Source organism: Lissotriton helveticus, chromosome 5_1 (genome assembly GCF_964261635.1).
Source record: "Lissotriton helveticus chromosome 5_1, aLisHel1.1, whole genome shotgun sequence".
NCBI classification, from domain to species: domain Eukaryota; kingdom Metazoa; phylum Chordata; class Amphibia; order Caudata; family Salamandridae; genus Lissotriton; species Lissotriton helveticus.
Genome location: NC_136065.1, coordinates 512,684,164 through 512,703,589, shown reverse-complemented (window position 1 = coordinate 512,703,589; position 19,426 = coordinate 512,684,164). Strand labels below are relative to the sequence as shown.

Genomic DNA, 19,426 nt, shown 5'->3' with positions numbered 1-19,426 from the left:
AGTTGATGGTCATGCGCATTGCAAGCAAGAGGAGTCGTGAATCGAAAGTCTTCTTCGAAGAAAAACGGCATGCACACTTCGTAGCCCAACACTTATGCTAAGTATGTGTATCTACTGCCACACATGCCATCAAACATATATATGCAAATTTGTTCTAATTGGAAAAAACTGACACTTCACATTTGACAGTTAATATTTATTATAAATCAAAGTGATTTACAAAAGTGGACATACAAACCAATAAGGATACAGTAAACTGATATAAAACTTGATCGATTAGAAAAACAAACATCACTCGTACACAAACACGCTGGCTCAACAGAACCCCATGGAAGGTTCTCAGTGCTGTCTGAAACAGTGGTTACTCCTAACCATTTCTTGGCTACCGTGGGCTCGGCATGGGGAGACAGATGAAGAAAGACGCAAGTACACTGGCTCACAATCTGTGCTGCTAAAAGTCTACAGCAGGTAATTTTTTAATACAAAAACAAACATGTTGGAATGCTATAGAAATAGGGAATGCAAAATGAGCAATGTAACTGTAAAAAACTACATTCATGATTAAAAAAAAATAAAAATAAAAAAGGATTCCAGAGCAAAATAAAACACTGAAATTGATACGTTATTTTTGAACTGTCGAATTCCATCACATTCCAAAGGAGAAATAGGCACTTTAGGTTTCCAGAAGCATCTCCAGAGTAGCCACTTCTGTGTATATACTTTATAAAGCTCACATTTACCAAAAGGCTTCATGCAGCTGTCTGAGGGAACGAACCTAAAGAAAACAACCCAATGATGCAGTCTTAAAATGGCAGACACAAGTTGTTAAGTACATCTGTTTGGGAATGTTCTGGCTTCTAGGCTTTCAGTGTATCATAACTCTCATAATATGATCATTGACTGGCAGACCAGTTCTACATCCTAATCTTGGAAAAATATGACAATTTCCTTGCCAAATTGCTACCTCAGGAAGTCTGCAGTCCTCAAGAGGTTTGACCGATTTTTGTACCTTCCTAGACCTCAGGGTTGCTTTCAATAATGTATAAAGGCCACTTTGGAATTATGCCAGGTACCATAAAGGTTGATGGTGTGATATTTATGTTACATACTAGTTACTCAGTTGCTGTTCGCTATTGCAAAAATAAGAATTGACTAGTTTCCAGTAACTAAGGCGGTCGGACCAGTTTGTGTTTTGGTCTACACTTCTTATATATAATGAAATTGAATAGCAGTGAGACCAAAATACTTATGACTGGAGACGAAAAGCTTTGGTCCACAGACTTGGGGCTGCCCCTGAAGTACTGCAACCATGCTGTGAAGTACCAAATTCTTGTTGTACTCTGTTGACAACCAAGCTGTTAATGCAATGATTCTAGGAGAGCTCAGTACAATCGTGCATTGATCCACCTTCCACATATGACTCCAACACTGCACGTGTCCTTTCCTTTAATTTTTCGCTACACAGAAGAAATGTACATAGCGAAAATGGCAATTCCTTCTTTTATCTGCAGTATGTGATCCCCTTGCCCTCATTCATCGGAGGCTTCCCTTAAAATATTTACAATGCAATCAGTTTGGGTTAAGTGCAGACTTCATGCCCAAATATAGTAGTTTGGGGTATGCATTTTTGTAGGGGATGTGAAGGTGGCATCTTAAATTGGCCACCCTCTCCATTTCTTAATGGGTATCCACCCCAGAACGAATCTGTGGAAGTCCACTATAAAAAAAAAAGCATATAAATAATGTCAGCCTTCCAATTTTATAAATCCCTTTTCATTGCACTTGGATGCTGATAAGATGGAATCAATTCCAGGTACATTTGGAATCGAAATTATGCTCATGATAACACTTGCCAATCAGGCAAACCCCCACGAGTTAAGGGATGCTTCGATCATCCACAACTGGTGAGGTGGCTACATAAGAATACTTGTGGAAAGTTGAAGTACTTTTCCCCCTGAAATAATGGAGAAGAATTTGAAGAAACAACATCTGCATGTAACGGTTTGAATTTGTCTTAATCTAAAGCCAGAGTTTAGAGGAAGACTTCTTGGTAGTTTGCGTGAACTCAGTAGGCCTTCTAACATATGAATGGTTGGCCCACAATCTTCAACTAGAGTTTACATTCAAAAGTTTATTTACCATCTCCCTGCATCTTCACTCGCAGCTGCCACATTGCTGATAGAAGCAATATATGGAAAAGTTTAATAATACTGGACAGTTTGGCCCCTTTTTTAAAGTGCAACAGACAACGGAGAAGCAAAAAGTGTGTTAAAATGTTACGTTTCTATATAGCATGAATTTATAAAATTAATTTGTACGTTCATCGACTGCCAAGAAAAAAGTGTCTGTTTGAAAGGACGTGCAAGAGAGGATGCTTGAGTTAAACAAACCAGCTGCAAGATAGGTTCTTTGCCATTCAGACTTCGACACCAAACAGCTCAACTGCCTTAACATCTATGCAGGTCTACGCTTGATGTATCTAATGCCTGCCAAGTGACCTTGTATCCTCTACGTAAAAATGAGACCTATGGACATACATATCCTGTGCATATCACCCATGTAATAATAGGACAGTACTTACTAGTTACATTATCCCTCACACTCTCTCTCTCCTTTGGCTAAACCCATCAATCAACGCCTCTTCTCCTGATCGTAGAGCTAATCCTAAGTGAGCTGAATACCAGCCAACAAACACATTTTCTCCTGGTCAACTGTATAATACTGGAACAGTTCCATTACACACAACGGACACTGTCAGGTCGCCAAAGTAATACTGGAGCAGTGGCAAAGTTGACAAAGTAGCGGTCCAGGGCCATTTCTGCTAAGTGGCAACTAGTCCTTGTGTAATAGTGGATTAGTCTTCTTTGCTTGATTTTTTTATTCAATGCAGCCCCTGATGGGAAAGCAACATGCAACATCTGAGTAGGACACAAAACTCAGAAAAGGAAATGCCATAAATTCAATCCCATAAATGACCTAGGAAATAATTTGAAGGCAAGCATGCAAGGAAACAAACAACAGACTTAGATAAATATGCAGCTTTCTGTCAGCAATATGGAAACCCGATACCTATGCATCCTGGAAGTTCAATATTATCCAATGTCACAAAATGGGATCCAGGAAGAAACAAGTAAATGTTAAAGATTTTTCAATTAAATCAATTAGGAAATCAGATTGTTTTTCAATTCTTTAACAAACTCCCCATCACCAAGAACTCTAGTAAAAGCCAACACGATAAGAAATATTTCAAAAAGCTATACGGTTCTAAACAAATCTTCGAAAATTTTCAATGATCAGAGTGTCTTGTTGATTCAACACAAAACAAAATTCTAGCTTATGGCAGCAAGATGGTAAACCCCTCACATCAAGGAAACTGCCATAAAGGAAGTCCTCCTCACAAAACCATGAATGTTGGTCGCAAAGTTTGTTCGATCTATCGTTGTGATGCGTGTGCTGCTTTATCACCCCACCACAGTACCCACTGAAATGTTTCAAGTAAAAATAAAAGACCTACAACAAACAGCTCATTTGATTCCCATTAAGAGCAATACACTTTAAAATGGATTCAAGATGCATGGATCTGCTGTTGTTGCGGCTTCTTGAAGTTTAGCACCGCAAATGCTCAGTAGGTCCTGCCCTCTCACCTTCAGGAATTTCTCCTTTTTAATCTATCCTTTCACAGTGGCTCAGTCAAAAATTCAGTGCGTAAAAAGATTTAAAAAACAGTTATCTGTAAATTTGAAATACAGGCTCTAAAAGTGTCCAACATTGCAATGCACGCCGGTGCATCTGTCAAGAGTGCAGGATAGTAGTGCTGTCAGTTTCTGCTCGCTATCAGTTGCCCGAGAGGATGGAGGAGTAATGAGGCTGGCATCTTCGAAGCTCCTGCTGCAACTGCTCCTTCAGCATGGAGATCTGGGGAGAGAAACGTCCAATTAGCATTCAAAAGCATTTGGCGGGAGGAGATACGCAGGTAAGGGTGACTGAGTGAGTGGTGAGTTTGACAAGAAGGCAGGGGCGTACTGGAGTGGATAAAAGGGGTTCTCAGGACTGGGTGGAATGGGTCAATGGGAGAACTGAAGCTGGAAGAAGGAAGTGACTTAGCGGACTGTGTGACTGAGAGGCAATGGAATGAAGGACAGTGACAGAAAGATTCCCTGGAAAAAATGAGTGGATAAGCAGGGAGAAGAGAAATACTGTACGACTAGCAAAACAGAAGGAATACATTTTTAGAGCTAGGGAGAAAGCGTGGTATGGAGGAAGCGGAAGGGAAGAGGGGGGTTGCAGGACTAGGAGGGGATGGGTGATTCTGAGAAAGGGCAGTGCATAACTGGTAGCAAGGGATGTGCAGATGTGGGAGTGAGGAATGACTAGGAATTAGGAATTGTACAGAATAAAAGGTGACAGAGGAACAGATCTACACGCCTTGAACAAATTGGTGTGGAGGTCAGGAAAGATCAGCATCTCAGGAGCTGCCGTTCAAGGGTTATGCAGGACTGGGACGATGGGGTATGCAGAACCGGAGGAAAGGGATAGCGGAGGTATGGAGGGCTGGAAAGTAGGACACAAGTCAGAAAGCGGCTGGTGGGGGTGAAGGGGTGACTGTGGGAAAGGAGGTACCGGGAAAAAGGGGAGCCGGGGTAAGTTGTGACTGAGGGGGAAGGGGCGACTCAGGTGTAAGGACCTACTGGGGATAAAGGAGTGACTAAGGGTGGATGGTAAACTAGGGGAAAGAGTGACCATGATGAAGGGGTGACCTGGGCAAGGGGCCAACTGAGGCTAATGGGTGACTGGAGAAGGGGTGACTGATGGGAAGAGGCATCAGGGTAAAGCAGAGACAGAAGGTGAAGCAATGACAGGAATGACTCCCAGGGGGCATGGGGTAAAGAGAAAACTGCAGTGGGCGGTTGGTAGGAAGGAGTGTTGGGGGGTAAAGATACAACTGGGTGGCCTTGTAATTTTTAAAATTGGCCCCAGATGCTTTTACACTTTTTTGTACCATTAACATTTTATGGGCTGCATTTAGATTAAGGAACACAAGGGGTAGCGGAAGCCCATAGATTTCTCACTTGCCATTCTGTCATATTGTTTTATAAATGGTTTCCAAGTTGGAAGATGAATCAGACTGGCGAGGGACAGGTCATATGTGATGTGTATATTTTTACTTATATATTAAAATTGTATTATGTAGATTTTAGATAATTGAACTGTTTTTTTCTTCTTTTTTTTTTAAAGCATGTAACCTTTTTCTTGGATAAATTGTTAATTTTATGGTATTTTTATATACCGAATAAAAATTGTTTAAAAAAAAAAACTGGGGTAAGGAGTCAACTTGTGAAGAAGGGGAAAATAGTGTCTGAGTGGACATGGGGAACATGAAGGAAAGGTAATTACAGAAAATGCAATATAGGGGAGAAGGGTTGATGGGTAAAGAGTGGTCAGGGGCAAAGGGTGACTAGGGGAATACTGGGAATATAGAGCAATACTGGAAGGAAGGTGTGACTGGGGAACAAAGAGTAAAATAAAGGGAAGCCTGGAAATAAGAAATACAGACAAATGACAGGAAGGTGTGAAAGGTAGGAACAGGGATTTATTGCAGAGAGGAAGGGGTTTGTAGGGATGGGAAAAAAAGAGAAAAACGTGAATGGGATAGAGATGATTGGGAAGATGGGGGTCTGTATGACAAGCATAAAGGAATTATTGGGAACAGAAGAGTGGTACTGAATGGAAGGGTGCAAACTTGTGTGTGTGGCACCTCAAATGATTTGACATGCAAGACTTATAGGGTGGGGTTTGTAGGACAGGGTGGATGGGGCAGGTAGTACTGACAGGAAGTTGTATACAATATAAAAATGAATGGAAGTTCAGGAATATTAGCAAAGGGTTGTGCAGGACTGGGGCCATCCAAAAGAAATCAAAGTGGGAAAATGTATTATGGTAATATGTATACAAGAATGATGGTCTACACGGGATAGCATTGTATGGCATAAATACAATAAATGACAACCCAAGGAGTAGTGATGATGAGATATAGGCTAGAAATATGACGTAATTAACGAGGCGTATTAGAGGCCTAAGTTAATGCTGCTATCAGTATGGAGATGGTTGACATAATAGCTTCAACGTCTAGCACCAAGTACTGCTGTTATGCTAGGTGTTGTGGGAATGAATTTCTCGCTCAGTTTTGTCCTCTTGCAGCAGGAGAAGTTGTAGATTTGCACGTATCAGGAACAGTCTGAAATGTTCACAGCACAAGGTGCTACAGGCCTACCTTACTCACATTCGGTAACGCTCTTTCTGGTCGATACTCTATCTAACCACAGATTCCTCACCATTTGAATATTCCAAGGCATTAGACTGTATTCAGAGAATTTCAACAGCAGTGCTCCCGTGTGCCTACAGGTGTTGCCTGGCTGCTCAGTTTTGTCTGCTCTGCCCCACAAGTAAGCTACTATAAACCTCATCCCTGTGCGTTGATGTCAGCTTTTTGTCTTTCGCCCTTTCAATGCACCCTGACGTGGAATATAGAACAATTGCTGTTGACGGTGGACTAATTTTTAATTTGGGCATTACATCAAACAAGCAGAATGTGATGGGAGAAATGCTTAGCATTAGTCTAATCACTGGTCATTGCTGTGGGTAGCATTCCAGCCCATTGTTCTTTCAACCACTATGCCACTTCTGTTTGAACCCAGCCATATGCAATTCAATCTTGACCCTGCTCCAATAGGAACAGTCCATCCCGAACTGCCAGGCCAGGCACTCACTGAACAGGAACACAAGCAACCCAAGACCGATTGGGTCTCATCAGTTGGCTATAGCTTTGCTTCAAAGGCAGTGAGAATGGGACCCATGTCTGGGGATACCCTTACCACATAGGGTGTTACATCAAACACACAAAATGTAATGGGATGCGGCATGGTGGACAAAAGAAGGATGGACTGGAATGCTACCCTGAGTGATTACTAGTGGTTAGACTTATTGCAAGCAGCCCTTCCTTCACCTTTTGAGTGTTTGATCTCTAATTTGGGACATTTTTTTATATGTGAAAGAGGCCACACCTCAGAATAAGGAGGTAGGAGGGCAATGCAGAATCTACAGTTAGATAGAGAATCTATCAGAAAGAGCACTACTGAAGGAAAGTAACTTGTTCTAATTGATACTTCTTAGCACAGATTCCTCACCTATACAACAGACATCAAAGCAGTACCTCCCAAAGTTGGGGGGGGGGGGCGGGGGGGGGGGGCTAGAAATGCACTCAGACCAAACATTCCTGCAGGATAGAGCGAGCAAAGTAAAGTAAAGTCCACATTTGTAAAGCGCACAATCACCCGTAAGGGTCTCTAGGCGCTGGGGGGCCGTCGGGAAGATTAAGCGAGCTATTGCCCAGAGTCACATGGTGCTGGGCTGACCTGCCGCCGGACTGTCACACTGGCAGCAGCAGGCCCTTGCAGGTAAGAGCGGTGGGCCGGGTGGGGGGATTTCAATAGCAGAGGACCACAAGGGAAAATGTAATAAATAATGAATTGTTTCTCGTCGTCTGTCGAAATCCCCCCCAACCGGCCCCACTGCTCTTACCTGACGGGCCGCTGCGGCTCACCGGACCAGGCTGTCAAGGTAGTAATGCTAAGTGAATCTATGCACCGATGCCCATGTTGGAGCCTAGCAGATGGCCACTACTGCCAATGCCATGCCATCGTAGTGTCCTTGGCTCTGGTGGAATGGGCTTTAAGGCCCTTGGAGGTTGATTTTTTGGCCAGTGCACAGCAAATCTTGATACAAAAAAATGTATGCACCTCGACAGGTCCTGTTCTGCACAATTCTTACTTTGTTCACTCCAGAAAACTTCACAAAGAGTTTAGCTGATCATCCACATGATGACGATCGATATCAAAACTCATAGCCAATTTGGGGTCCAATTGATGAAGTCTCTCCTCTTTTGAAGGGGGAGAAGGAACAAAGAATGTGGGCAGAGTGATTTAATGTCCAACATTGAATGTGTCACAAAAAGGTCAAAAATGCCGCCCGTATTTTCAGTACTAATTTGTCTGGGAAGAAGTTGGTATAAGGCTTTTGCACGCAAAGTGCCTGCAGTTCTCTGATGTGACGAGCTGACATAACTGTACATGGGAAAGACAGTTTTCAGCATCAACAGATGCAATCAAGCAACTATGCATATGCTTTAAGGGTGTACACGTAAGAAATGTCAAGACCAGCTTAGGGTCCCACTGGGCTATCACAAACAGTTAGGGAGAGAAAATAAAGGAGCATGTGACTTAAACCTTTAACATACTGCATCACAACTCAACATGAACAAGGACGGCTTGTGCAGCAAACACATAAAATATTGACAAATAACCTTTAACAGAGCCCACTGCAAGGCCATGCTGGGCTAAAGACAGAAAAAATAACATCTGACAGTTTCACTAGTAAGGGGGGGTCAATGTCTCAGACACCACTTCAAGTTACAAACTTGGCCTAGATCCAAGCTTAGAAACATTTTGTGGAAGGGCATTTAGTAGCGAGGATAACATTCACTACCTCAGACAGTAACTTAAACCTCAGTCAACTGCTGTCGCTCAATTTCTAGGCATGGAGGTGCAAGTTGTGGAGATTCAGTTGAAGGATCCTGCCCTGAGACAGAAGACAACATCTGGTCAGTTCATCCACTCTGGTGTTCAAGGGCTTTGACAGGTGTTTGGTGCCCTAGATGTTCTATTTGTCCAGCACTCTCCAGAAGCAAGGAACCTCCCCTCACAGGGCTCAGGACTTCACTTGCAAGATTGACATGATGCTGGCTCTCTGTCCAAGACCAGAGCCTCTGATCTCAACTTTTCCAGGTCACCCCCAAGCCCAACTGCATCGCATATGTTGCAACAGTGAGGTACTCCAAAGATAGTAAGGACTTACTGTTTGCACGCAACTAATGAAGGCAACCACACTGGACAATACACAATACAAGTAACTTATTGATTTGCGGCAAGGAATATTTTTTAGAGTGACATGCAGCTCAAAATGGGTAGAGAAGCAACCAGAGTGAACAAAAAACGGAAAGAGGAAATTTAGCCTCACCATTTGTCAAAGGAGCATTTCGATTATTTGTATTAAAAGTTGTTATTTGTCACACTTTAAGGTACTATTGCATTGTGTTGTGGCCTCTCACTATCCTGGGAAGGAGGTACCAGGTTCCTGGATTTCCCTGTGAGACATTTGGCCTTGGGTTCATTGAATGCACTTGGGCTTCTATACTAGGTACTGAAAGGGTGAGGCATAAATGATTTCCCTTCCGGCATATAAACCTGTAACCTCCAATGCCAGGTTATCCCACCACAGTTTTACAAATGTTGGTGAGCAAAAGAGACCTTTTGAATGTGATCCTTGCACAGCTGAGGAGTTATGTGTGATATTTATAGCTCCGTCTTTGTTTCTCCCAGCTCGTACTGACAAGGAAGCTCTGCGAGAAGGATACAAAAGAGAATCTGGAAGGTCTCCAGATTTCTTCTAGTTTGGGACTACAAGAGTGTCATCGCTCTGATGCTTGTTACGTCAAAAGTGGTTCCTCTTTCTCAGATGCCTGCTACACTGTGATTAAATAGATTTTGACCCAACTTAATGTCTCAAAAACATCATGAATCTAGGTTTGAGGTTTCAAGTCATTGAGGGGAAATTTCCATTATTTTCCCCTTAATTTTATGTCAAGATAGGAGGCAAGGAACTTTATTTTCACTCCTTCTGGGCAGCAAACCATTAAAAGCTTTCAATTAAAACTTAACAACATCACAGTGGTAAACGCAATTGTTCAGTCCCATATAAACAGTGTTAGCTCCATTTTCCTCCTCTTTTGTTTGCTGCTTCTGAGCAGATAAGTATATGACACAATTATTTCATTTTGGAGTATATTGCAGTGTATGTGATGTATTTATGAGAGAGTTAGTTACAATAATACCCAATTTATGGGTATATGGTGGGTGATAAGTGTAATGTTTATTAAGCAATAACAAGGAATATATCCAAATGATCTCATTAAAGGCAAAGCAGTAAATTATGGGATTAATCGTGTTGACAGTAAAGTATTTAGTGATCGGAGTTAACAGAAAGACTTAAAATGCATAGTAAGCTCTACTTGTGGAGTTGCGCTTGAGCGCAGACCATTATCAGCGAGCGAAGGCAAGCGCACATTGGAGCGCAAGGAAGAAAAGATTCTTGTCCACGCACAAGCTCCTGATTCAGGACGTGAAGTGAAGGTGAGGGACGGCAGTGTGGGGGAGTGAGCATCACGGCGTCGTAAATGATGTCTTGCTTCCCCATTGGGCAGAAATAGCGCTGTTGTCCAAGGCAGTAGAACTTGCTTTGAAATGCGGATGCTTTTCTTTGTAGCAAATAGCTCTGAGAAGCCGTTTCTTAGGCAAAGGATATCCATTGGTGTGCTTTGTGTCAGGAACAGTAGTTAGGCGGTGAAGGGATTATAACAAAGGTGTTTTTTGTGAAAATAGAACAGAGGCATTAAAATAATTAAAAGGATATCAATAATGACAGAGTTAAATAAGGATGATGTGAATCTGAAAGAATAATAAGAATTATATCTAAAGAGATATAAGTGGCAATACAAGAATCTGTCAAGCAGGCTTTAGGGAAAAGGAGCAGTATTGATGAGGAGGAATACTTTTCTGTATCTGAGGAGGAGGACTGGCAGAGACGTCTAGGTGAGAAGTGCCTTTTAAAGAGGAAGTACTTGGAGGAGACAGCAAGTGAGAGTGGAATCCAAAGCAGCTCGCAAAGGAGAGGTATACAGTGCAGTGCAAGGAGGGGTCAGCTTTACGCTGATAAGTATCAGTATCTGAAAGAAGATGCAGGGATAGCAAAAGGCAAAGCAGATGAGGATCTAGAAGAGATCTAGATGAGTATTCTATTTAGAGTATAAGGATGGGCTAGCTGAAGAGAGTGAGTTGAGTGTCAGTGGTTAAGACAAGGATACAGTGGTTGATCCTTTTGGAGAAAAGTTAGTCAATCCACAGGATATCAGGCACCCAAGAGGGAAGGAATGGTGGCCAATGAACCACGTTTCAGATTATATAAATGCAAGATTGCCTAAATCCTTGGAGAAGGACGAGAGAAATGTGATGCGGGCAGAATGTTCCAGGCCTGTTATTGATATGAAGGTGTCTATTACACCAAATTTGGATCCAGAACTCATAACATATTTATTCAAAATGGGTAAGGATACAAGACAGGGATTAGAAAAGTCACTGAGGCAATGTCTAGATAAGGGACTCGACACCCTTGGCCCATAGACCAAGATCTCTGACACTGTGGAAGAGGTCTTTTTTAAATGGATTAGACTTAGATTTGGCCCAGTTAAGTGGTTGGTGCCATTGGGCCATTTGGTTATTGGGAAATGCAAAAGCAGGCCTTTTAGCCAAAAGTAGAAAAACAGTGCTTATGCACATCTATCCCAAACCGAGCAATTTCGCAAATAAGGAATCTAGTGAGGATTCCTGTGACTTGGTTTTTGGAGATGGAATGAAGTCTTTGTCTAAATATATTCACACCTTCACAAGTATGGATAAAGCTCGATCCTCTATGCATAGAGTTTTTTCAAATAGTAGTTTTTATGTAAGGGCTGGTAGGAGAGGGCACCCTACCGGGCGGGTAGGTTTCAGAGCCCAGTATCAGAACTAAGGAACTGGATACTACAGGGGAAACCAATGAGGTTCCCAATTGTATCTCCAACAGCGAGATTTCGAGTTCGCATAAGAAGAGTCAAAATTCCAGAAAAGTTGTAACAGTTACTTCTAATTCTATCCAGATAGGTGTAGGAGGAAGATTAAGATTCTTTAAAGACAATTGGAAAGCAGTGTCACAAGATGTTTGGAGATGGAACAATTTGTACAGAAGGAGGTATTACAAATGTTGAGGAATGATGCAACTGTGAGAGTAGAAGAGCAGGAGAAGGGTTTTGAAAGTACTTTATTTCTGGAAGTAGAAAAGGACAAGGGATAGAGGCCAGTAATACATTTAAGAGACTTGAATCAGTTTGTGATGCACCAACCTTTCAAGATGGAAGGTATACATCTTTTATTAGATTTGCTACAAGATCAAGATTGAATGGTGAAGTTAGAACTCAGGGATTCTTTTTTTTTTTTTTGAAAACCTTTATTTGCATTGATAAGATATACAGTCGTGGGCCCACAACCAAATTGGCCGGCTACAATTCAAAAAGCGATCAGAAGTCATAGTAATCAACACAAGACCAATCGGCAGACAAGCGAACATATTTAAAACATTGTAAAGGAAAGGACACGCAACTTTAACGGCCCAGTCTCAGGAGCAATGAAGGTTCATTTTATAATAAGGGGACAAGGCTCATGGCAGGTTCGTGTAGAAAACGGGAAGCCCAATGTGCAGAAATACACCCTCGCCAGAATGAGGAGATGAGGGGGGGAGGAAGTGATGACACAAGGTCATCGCAATACAAAACAAAAGCAGAATATATGAAAAGCATACAAGTATTAGCAACATCTCGTGTCTCCCACCCCATGATACGCTAACAAACGCTAAGGGAGCGGATAAATTAGACTAACTCAGCCAACCCGCCATACGAGCCCGGGGAAAAAAGGGGGGGGGGGAAGGGGGGGGAGAGAAGGGGAGGGGGAAGAGGGGGGAAATTTGGGGGGACACTGAGGGAAAGAATCCAATAAGGACAAGAACGGGAAGAAGGGAGGAAAAGGAATGGGAAAAAGAAAATAATAGGAGAAACACTGCGTGCAAGAAAGGCGCCACTCCGGGCCACGCGACCCGCGGCTAATAACACAGAAGAAAGAAAAGGCTGGCGAGAAGAAGGGTATGGAGTCGCAACGGAAAACATCAGAACTGATAAAAGTGGCATGGCATCAGACCCCAACCCACTCATGCCAGAGAAGCGAGGACAGAGGCGGCACCCCTATAAAAGGATAGAAAAGGGCCATAGAACCAAAAAATTTTAACTCCTGAGAGACCCCACCCACCCGTCCCACCCCGCACCCCTGCAGAAGGCTACGGCCTACCCTCCCAACAGCGTGCCTGTCGCCCTAATCCGAAACCCGAAATATAGTAGAAAAAGAGAGAAGAATAAAAAGACAAAAAAGAGGAGTAAAGGAAGGAACATGATAATATGGGAGGGAGGAGCCAGAGGACACAAACAAACACACTCGGCTGCAGCCCTTCCCCGACCATCAGATGAATAACTACCCGATCAACATTACATCTTCACATATATCAATAATCCGCAGGGGGGGGGTGAGAGGAGGAATTAATAAAAAGACAAAAAAGAGGAGTAAAGGAAGGAACATGATAATATGGGAGGGAGGAGCCAGAGGACACAAACAAACACACTCGGCTGCAGCCCTTCCCCGACCATCAGATGAATAACTACCCGATCAACATTACATCTTCACATATATCAATAATCCGCAGGGGGGGGGTGAGAGGAGGAATTTCGTGATGTAAAGTCTCACAATGTCGAGGGTACCTGTGATAATACAGCGGACAGGCAAACCAGCGATCTATCAATGTTGTGCTACTCACCCCCAGCCCTTCCTAACCACGAAACCAACCCAGTAAAGGACAACATGGTGCAGACCATCCAATACAGAGCAATCATAATAGTGACTAGGATTACGGCAGTAACGCAGAGCAGGGAGATTTGCCAAGTCAATGGGATACGAAAATTCAAGAGAACAAGTCAATTGTAGCAGCAACAACAGGATAGGCAAAAATAAGCAGGTGTCCAGTCTCGCAAGTCGACAGTGTAAAGGCACCCCTCCAGGATATAGACATGAGTCCATCGAAGCGAAAGCAAGCAGCAGTTCGCCACAGTTCCCAACTATCCGGGAAGAAGCAGGTCTCCACGTCGTGTGCAAGTCATCGAAGTCCGGGTGGTGAAAAATTGGAGGTTCAAAAGCCACCGGGCCATCAAGCGACCGAAATACAGCGGCATCGACCCTCGGCGCAGCCAGAGGGGGCAGAACAATGGAGGCAGCAGGCCGACAGAGGTGCATGAAGGAGCGTCGACCCAAAATGGCGGCGGGCCGGATGGAGTCGGTAGAGGCATCGGGAGCCAGGACAGCGTATAAGGACAACAAGGCATCCAGGACATCTCGGAGCGTGGGTTCACGAGCACACGCCCAGGCCCCTGTGCGACCTGGCCAGCAAAGCTCTGCGGTGCAAGGCGGAGCATCCCCCACGGTGTCGGTAGCCATCTTGTGAGTTTCGCCGCCCTGCACTCCACCGTGGGCCTCCAAACGGTTCCCAAATGTAGGACTTTACAAGACTCCGGGGGTTCCCAGCAACGGCCTCACTGGCACAGAAAGGGTAGACGCTCGATGGGGGGGGGCCCCGCAGGAATAGCGGCGGGCCCCACAAACGAAAGCCAAGCGAGGGGTCCAGGGCCGCCAGGCAGAACAAAGGCGAAGGGGCCCCCTCCACACAGTCAGCCCCGGCACGTCTCACCCCCCTCCAGCCGCACGGTCCGCAAATCGGGCCGATCCAGGAACTCCGGGGCATACGCACAACGGCTCCCACCAGTGGCTCTCTCTCTCGGCCGAGGCCGGCAGTCTCAGCACCGCCGGTCGGATCCCGCAGGCGAGGTCCCGGTCTCAAGCAACCGGAGGCCCCAATCTTCTCGCGGACAGAACTGCGGACCCACAGCACGCAGGAGCCTCCGGACCAGACGGTGAGTGGGAGTAAATCATCAGGTTTCAATAGCTGTAAAGAAGTATCGTCACGGTACAGGATAAAGTACAGGATATTCGAGGTTGGCCGGAGGGCCGACGGAGCCGAGCTAAAAGGCGACCATCGCGCTCGCAAGCTAGGCTCCTCCCCCCAACTCAGGGATTCTTAATTCACTATACCGGTAGCAAAAGAAAGCGGGGATATCTACAGTTCAGGAAAAAAGGCCAACTGTATCAGTTTCAGAGTCTACCATTTGAGCTAGCGTCAGCCCCTTGGTGTTTCACAAAGGTGATGAGGCTAGTGGTTGCTTTTCTCAGGCAGAGAGGAGTAAGAATGATCATCTATCTGAACGATGTCTTGATAATAAATCAGGATGTGTAAGATTTGAAACAACAGTTGATTATGGTGAAAAGTTTGTTGGAGGACTTAGGATTAATAGAAAAGTCTGTTTTAACTCCAAAACATAATTTGGAATTCATGAGGTTCACAGTAGACACAGAGTTGTGTCAGTTACGGCTTCCAGAGAAGAAAGTGAAGAAAATAAGGCAGGAGGTGCAGCCGTTATTGAAAAAACAGGATATCAAGTTGAGAGAGTCAGCTCAAGTGATTGGGCTACTGTCTTTATAAATACAGACAGTTTTTCCAGGGCCTTTGCTATACAGGGCCTTGTAGCGTTTGAAGACTTCAGGTTTTGCAAGAGGTTTGTGGAACCTCTATCTGTGGAAGCAAGAGAGGAGTTGGTCTGATGGAAGGACAATCTGTAGGCTTGGATGGTTGAGCAATTTTTGAAACAACGCCAGATTATGTATTGGGGTAGGATGCAAGCAACTCAGGGTAAGGAGCGACTTGTTTGGGTCAGGAGACCGGGGGAGTTTGGTCTCTATTAGAAAGAGCGAGACACATAAGTTGCTTTGAGATGCAAGCAGGTTTGTTTGCCTTGCAGAGTTTCAGGATAGCCTTGCAAAGGAAATCTATATTGTTGAAGATGGGCAATGTGAGTGCTATGACGTACATAAACAGGTTGGGAAGACGCAGGTCAAAGGGAATAGCAGAGTTACCAAAGGAAATGTGGGGATTTTGTTTGAAATAGATTTGAAGGAAGAATATTTGCCAGCCGTTGCATAGCAGATTGGAATTCACAAAATGTGATAGATTAGAGTGAATGGAAGTTTTTCAGGGAATAATTGAGACATTGGGTCCTTTGGAAGTAGATCTCTTTGCTTCCACGCTAACCTTTTCAGTTACAAAATTACATCAGTTGGGGACCAGATCCTGGCAGTGGATGCATTTATGCAGAGTTGGAAGGAAATGAGGGGTTATGCTTTTCCCCCATTCTAAATGATTCATTGAGTGTTTGTGCAGGTTAAAAGACAGAAGTGTTTAAATAGTGTTGGCTACACCCTTTTGGAGAACTCAGCCGTGCTTACCGACAGTGATGGAAATAGGAGTGGAGAAACCAATTTTAATAATGGAGAAACCGCCATTACAATGTGGCCGTTTCCATGAATATCCTTACCACTCATGCGTTACAATGCATAGAGCCTTTACCATGCATGCCTTCCCAACGGACTTCGTTGTACAGGTATGTGTGTGGTAAGCTTGGTGGAGGCTATCAGTCTCGTTAGAGTAAACGGACACTTCTGCTTCTTCTTCACAATGTGCGCCATGGATCAGTAGAGCTGGAGAGGTGATATCGTGAAGAGGTAAGGGGGATTTTACATTAATTTTTCTTTATTATTTATTTATATTAATATTTGTGTTATTTAATCAAGTTATTTTTTTAGACAGCGGAGGTGTGCAGGGGTCCCCTTTTAGGGCTCCGGGGAGTGGTAGTTTTTAGAAGGGTGGGGGTAGGGGTCCGCTTCTCGGATTCAGGGGATGGGTCGTTTTTAGAAGGGTGGGGGGGATTGCGCAGGGGTCTGTTTCTAGGGCTCAGGGGAGGGGTATTTGTTAGAAGGGTTGGTGACCTTCTAGTTCTAGTATGGAGGATGTCAGGTGTTCTGGAGAATTCTCATAACTTTCGGGTACAGCTGCAACATTACTCGATGAATCTTGGACTCCGAATACAAAGAAAAGATATAGAGGAGCATGGAATACATGGTTATGTTGGTGCATGGAAAGGGATTTGGATCCCGTGGAGGTAGATGATGTTCAAGTAGCAAATTTCCTAACACAGTTGTTTGATAAAGATATGTCGTATAGGACAGTGAAATGTTACGGATCAGCAGTGGAAGCTAGTCACTCACTTCAATGGAGTATATCAATCGATAAAAGTCCTCTGGTATGTTAATTAATTGCGATTTGTAAAGCACCTAATGCACAAGTTACTACTTGTGTAACTATATATCTGTAAGAGACATTAGTGATAGATTCCTTACCTTAGAATATCCCCAGGCGTCAGACTGGATTCGGAAAGTTTTCGTCAGCAGTAGCCCTGCGTGTCGGAAGGTGGTGATGTGCGGCTCCGCGTCCGTCACTGGCGTCCTAGCCGCCGAGATGACATCACGAAGACTACTTAGGCGCCACCCATGTGGGCTGACGTCAGTTCTGTACACGACTTTCCGTGCCAGGAGCGCAGAGCCATGCAAGAAACTGACCACTGGTGCCATGAAACTAGGGCCCTGAAAGGGATGACCTTAACCCTAGAAATCAGTTTGCAGAACGGGGAGGATGGGTGGGGCGGTAAGGAATCTATCACTAACTAATGTCTCTTACAGATATATCTTTACACAAGTAGTAACTTGTGCATCTGAAAGAGACACGTTAGTGATAGATTCCTTACCTTAGAATAGATACCCCAGCAATACCAACCCGAAGGTGGGTCTGCGAACAAGATTACACCAGAAAATCACGGAGAACAGAACGGCCAAAGAAGCCGTCTCTCCAGAATTGACTGTCAAGGAAACAATGCTTGGTAAACGTGTGCAGTGAGGCCCACGTAGCTGCCTGACAACTGTCCTGCAAGGGAACGCTGCGTCCCAAGGAAGTAGTGGCTGCTGTTGCCCTGGTAGAATGGGCAAGCAGACCCACAGGAGGCTCCTTCTTAGCCAACGAGTAAAATGCTTTGATGCACAGAACGACCTGCCGAGAGATGGTACATTTGTGCGCAGGCCGACCTTTTTTGTTGCCCACGTACCCAACAAAAAGTTGGTCATCCACCCGGAACTGTTGTGTGTGCTTCAGATAGAACAAGAACACACATTTTGGGTCCAGACTGTGGAGCCTCTCTTCCTCTTTTGAAGGATGCGAAAAGAAGGTGGGAAAAGTGATGGTCTGCCCAATGTGGAAGGGCGTGACAACCTTTGGCAAGAAAGTAGGACAAGTCCGTAAAACCACCTAGTCCGGATGAACAGAAAGCAAAGGAGGTTTAGAAGAAAGACGCTGGAGCTCACTCACTTTTCTGGCAGAGGTGATAGCTACCAAGAAAGCCGTCTTTAGAGTGAGAAGACTAAAGGGACGGTTATGAAGGGGCTCAAAGGGAGCGCACATCAGACAAGATTTAAGTCCCACTGAGGCATTATGAAAGGCACAGGAGGTAACATGTGCCTCATGCCTTTGAGGAAACAATTACCAACCAGGGACTTAAAAAGAGAAGACTGATCTGGAAGCCGTAGAAAGGTGGAGATGGCCGAAAGATAACCTTTGATAGTGCCCAGAGCAGAGCCCTGCTGGGCCAAAGAGAGAAGGAACAGAAGAACCTCGGACAGAGGTGCAGAAAGGGGATCCACAGCCTTTGCTGTGCACCATGCCACAAACATGTTCCACCTGCAGGCGTATACCGTCTTAGTGGAGGGACGCCTGGCTTCCAGAATGACATCACAGACTTCGGGAGGAAGGTTGAAAGCTGTCAACTGTAGCCGCTAAATCTCCACGCATGGAGGTGGAGGCTGGACAGGTTCGGGTGGAGGACCATCTCCTGCTGCTGCGACAGATATTCCCGAAGAGGCAGTCGGTTTGGGGGAACGATTGCCATGCTGAGTAGCTCGGGATACCAGTATCTTCGTGCCCAATCCGAAGCCACAAGTATGACTTTGGCCCGGTTGCGCCAAATCTTCTTCAGCACTCTGGGTAGAAGTGGTATAGGCGGAAAGGCGTACAACAGACCACAGCTCCACTCGCGACGAAAAGCGTCGCCGAACGAGTGCCGCCTTGGAAATTCCAACGCGCAGAACTGATGACATTGCGCGCTCTCTTCGGTGGCGAATAGATCTAACCAAGGCTCTCCTCACTGCAGAAAGAGACCTTGCGCCACGTACGAGTTCAGACGCCATTTGTGATCCATCATGCACCGGCAGCTGAGTTCATCTGCCCTGGTGTTTAGAGAACCTGCCCCGGTGTTGAACCACCAAGGTAATGCCTTGATGTTCCAGCCAAGTCCAGAGGCACAAAGCCTCCTGACATAGGGTCCATGACCCCACCCGCCCTGTTTTTTGCAGTACCACATGGCGGTGGTGTTGTCCGAGAACACCTGCACTACACTTCCCCAGACAGAGGGAAGGAATGCTTTTAGTGCAAGTCAGATCGCCCGCAGCTCTAAAAGGATGATATGGTGGCGAGACTCCGCCGGAGACCAGAGTCCCCTGATCTCCGCCGCTCCCAAGTGGCAGCCCCATCCCAGGAGGGATACATCCGTCACCACAGTGTGCTCCGGTTGGGGAAGGGAGAGGGATCTGCCATTGACCCAGTCGCGATTCGTGAGCCACCACTGCAATTGTCG

The 19,426-nt window shown here is 44.9% G+C and overlaps 1 protein-coding gene across 2 annotated transcripts in view; it reads right to left on the bottom strand.

Annotated features, from left to right (window-relative positions):
- Nucleotides 1–436: 436 nt before the first annotated feature.
- The window catches only part of CROCC (ciliary rootlet coiled-coil, rootletin), a 574,059-nt gene continuing 555,069 nt past the window's right edge, over nucleotides 437–19,426 (bottom strand). For both annotated transcript variants that reach the window (XM_078642848.1, XM_078642849.1), the window contains one exon: nucleotides 437–3,915. In XM_078642848.1, the coding sequence (XP_078498974.1) occupies nucleotides 3,835–3,915 (81 nt within the window). In that variant the 3' untranslated portion in view covers nucleotides 437–3,834. The remainder of the gene's footprint in view (nucleotides 3,916–19,426) is intronic.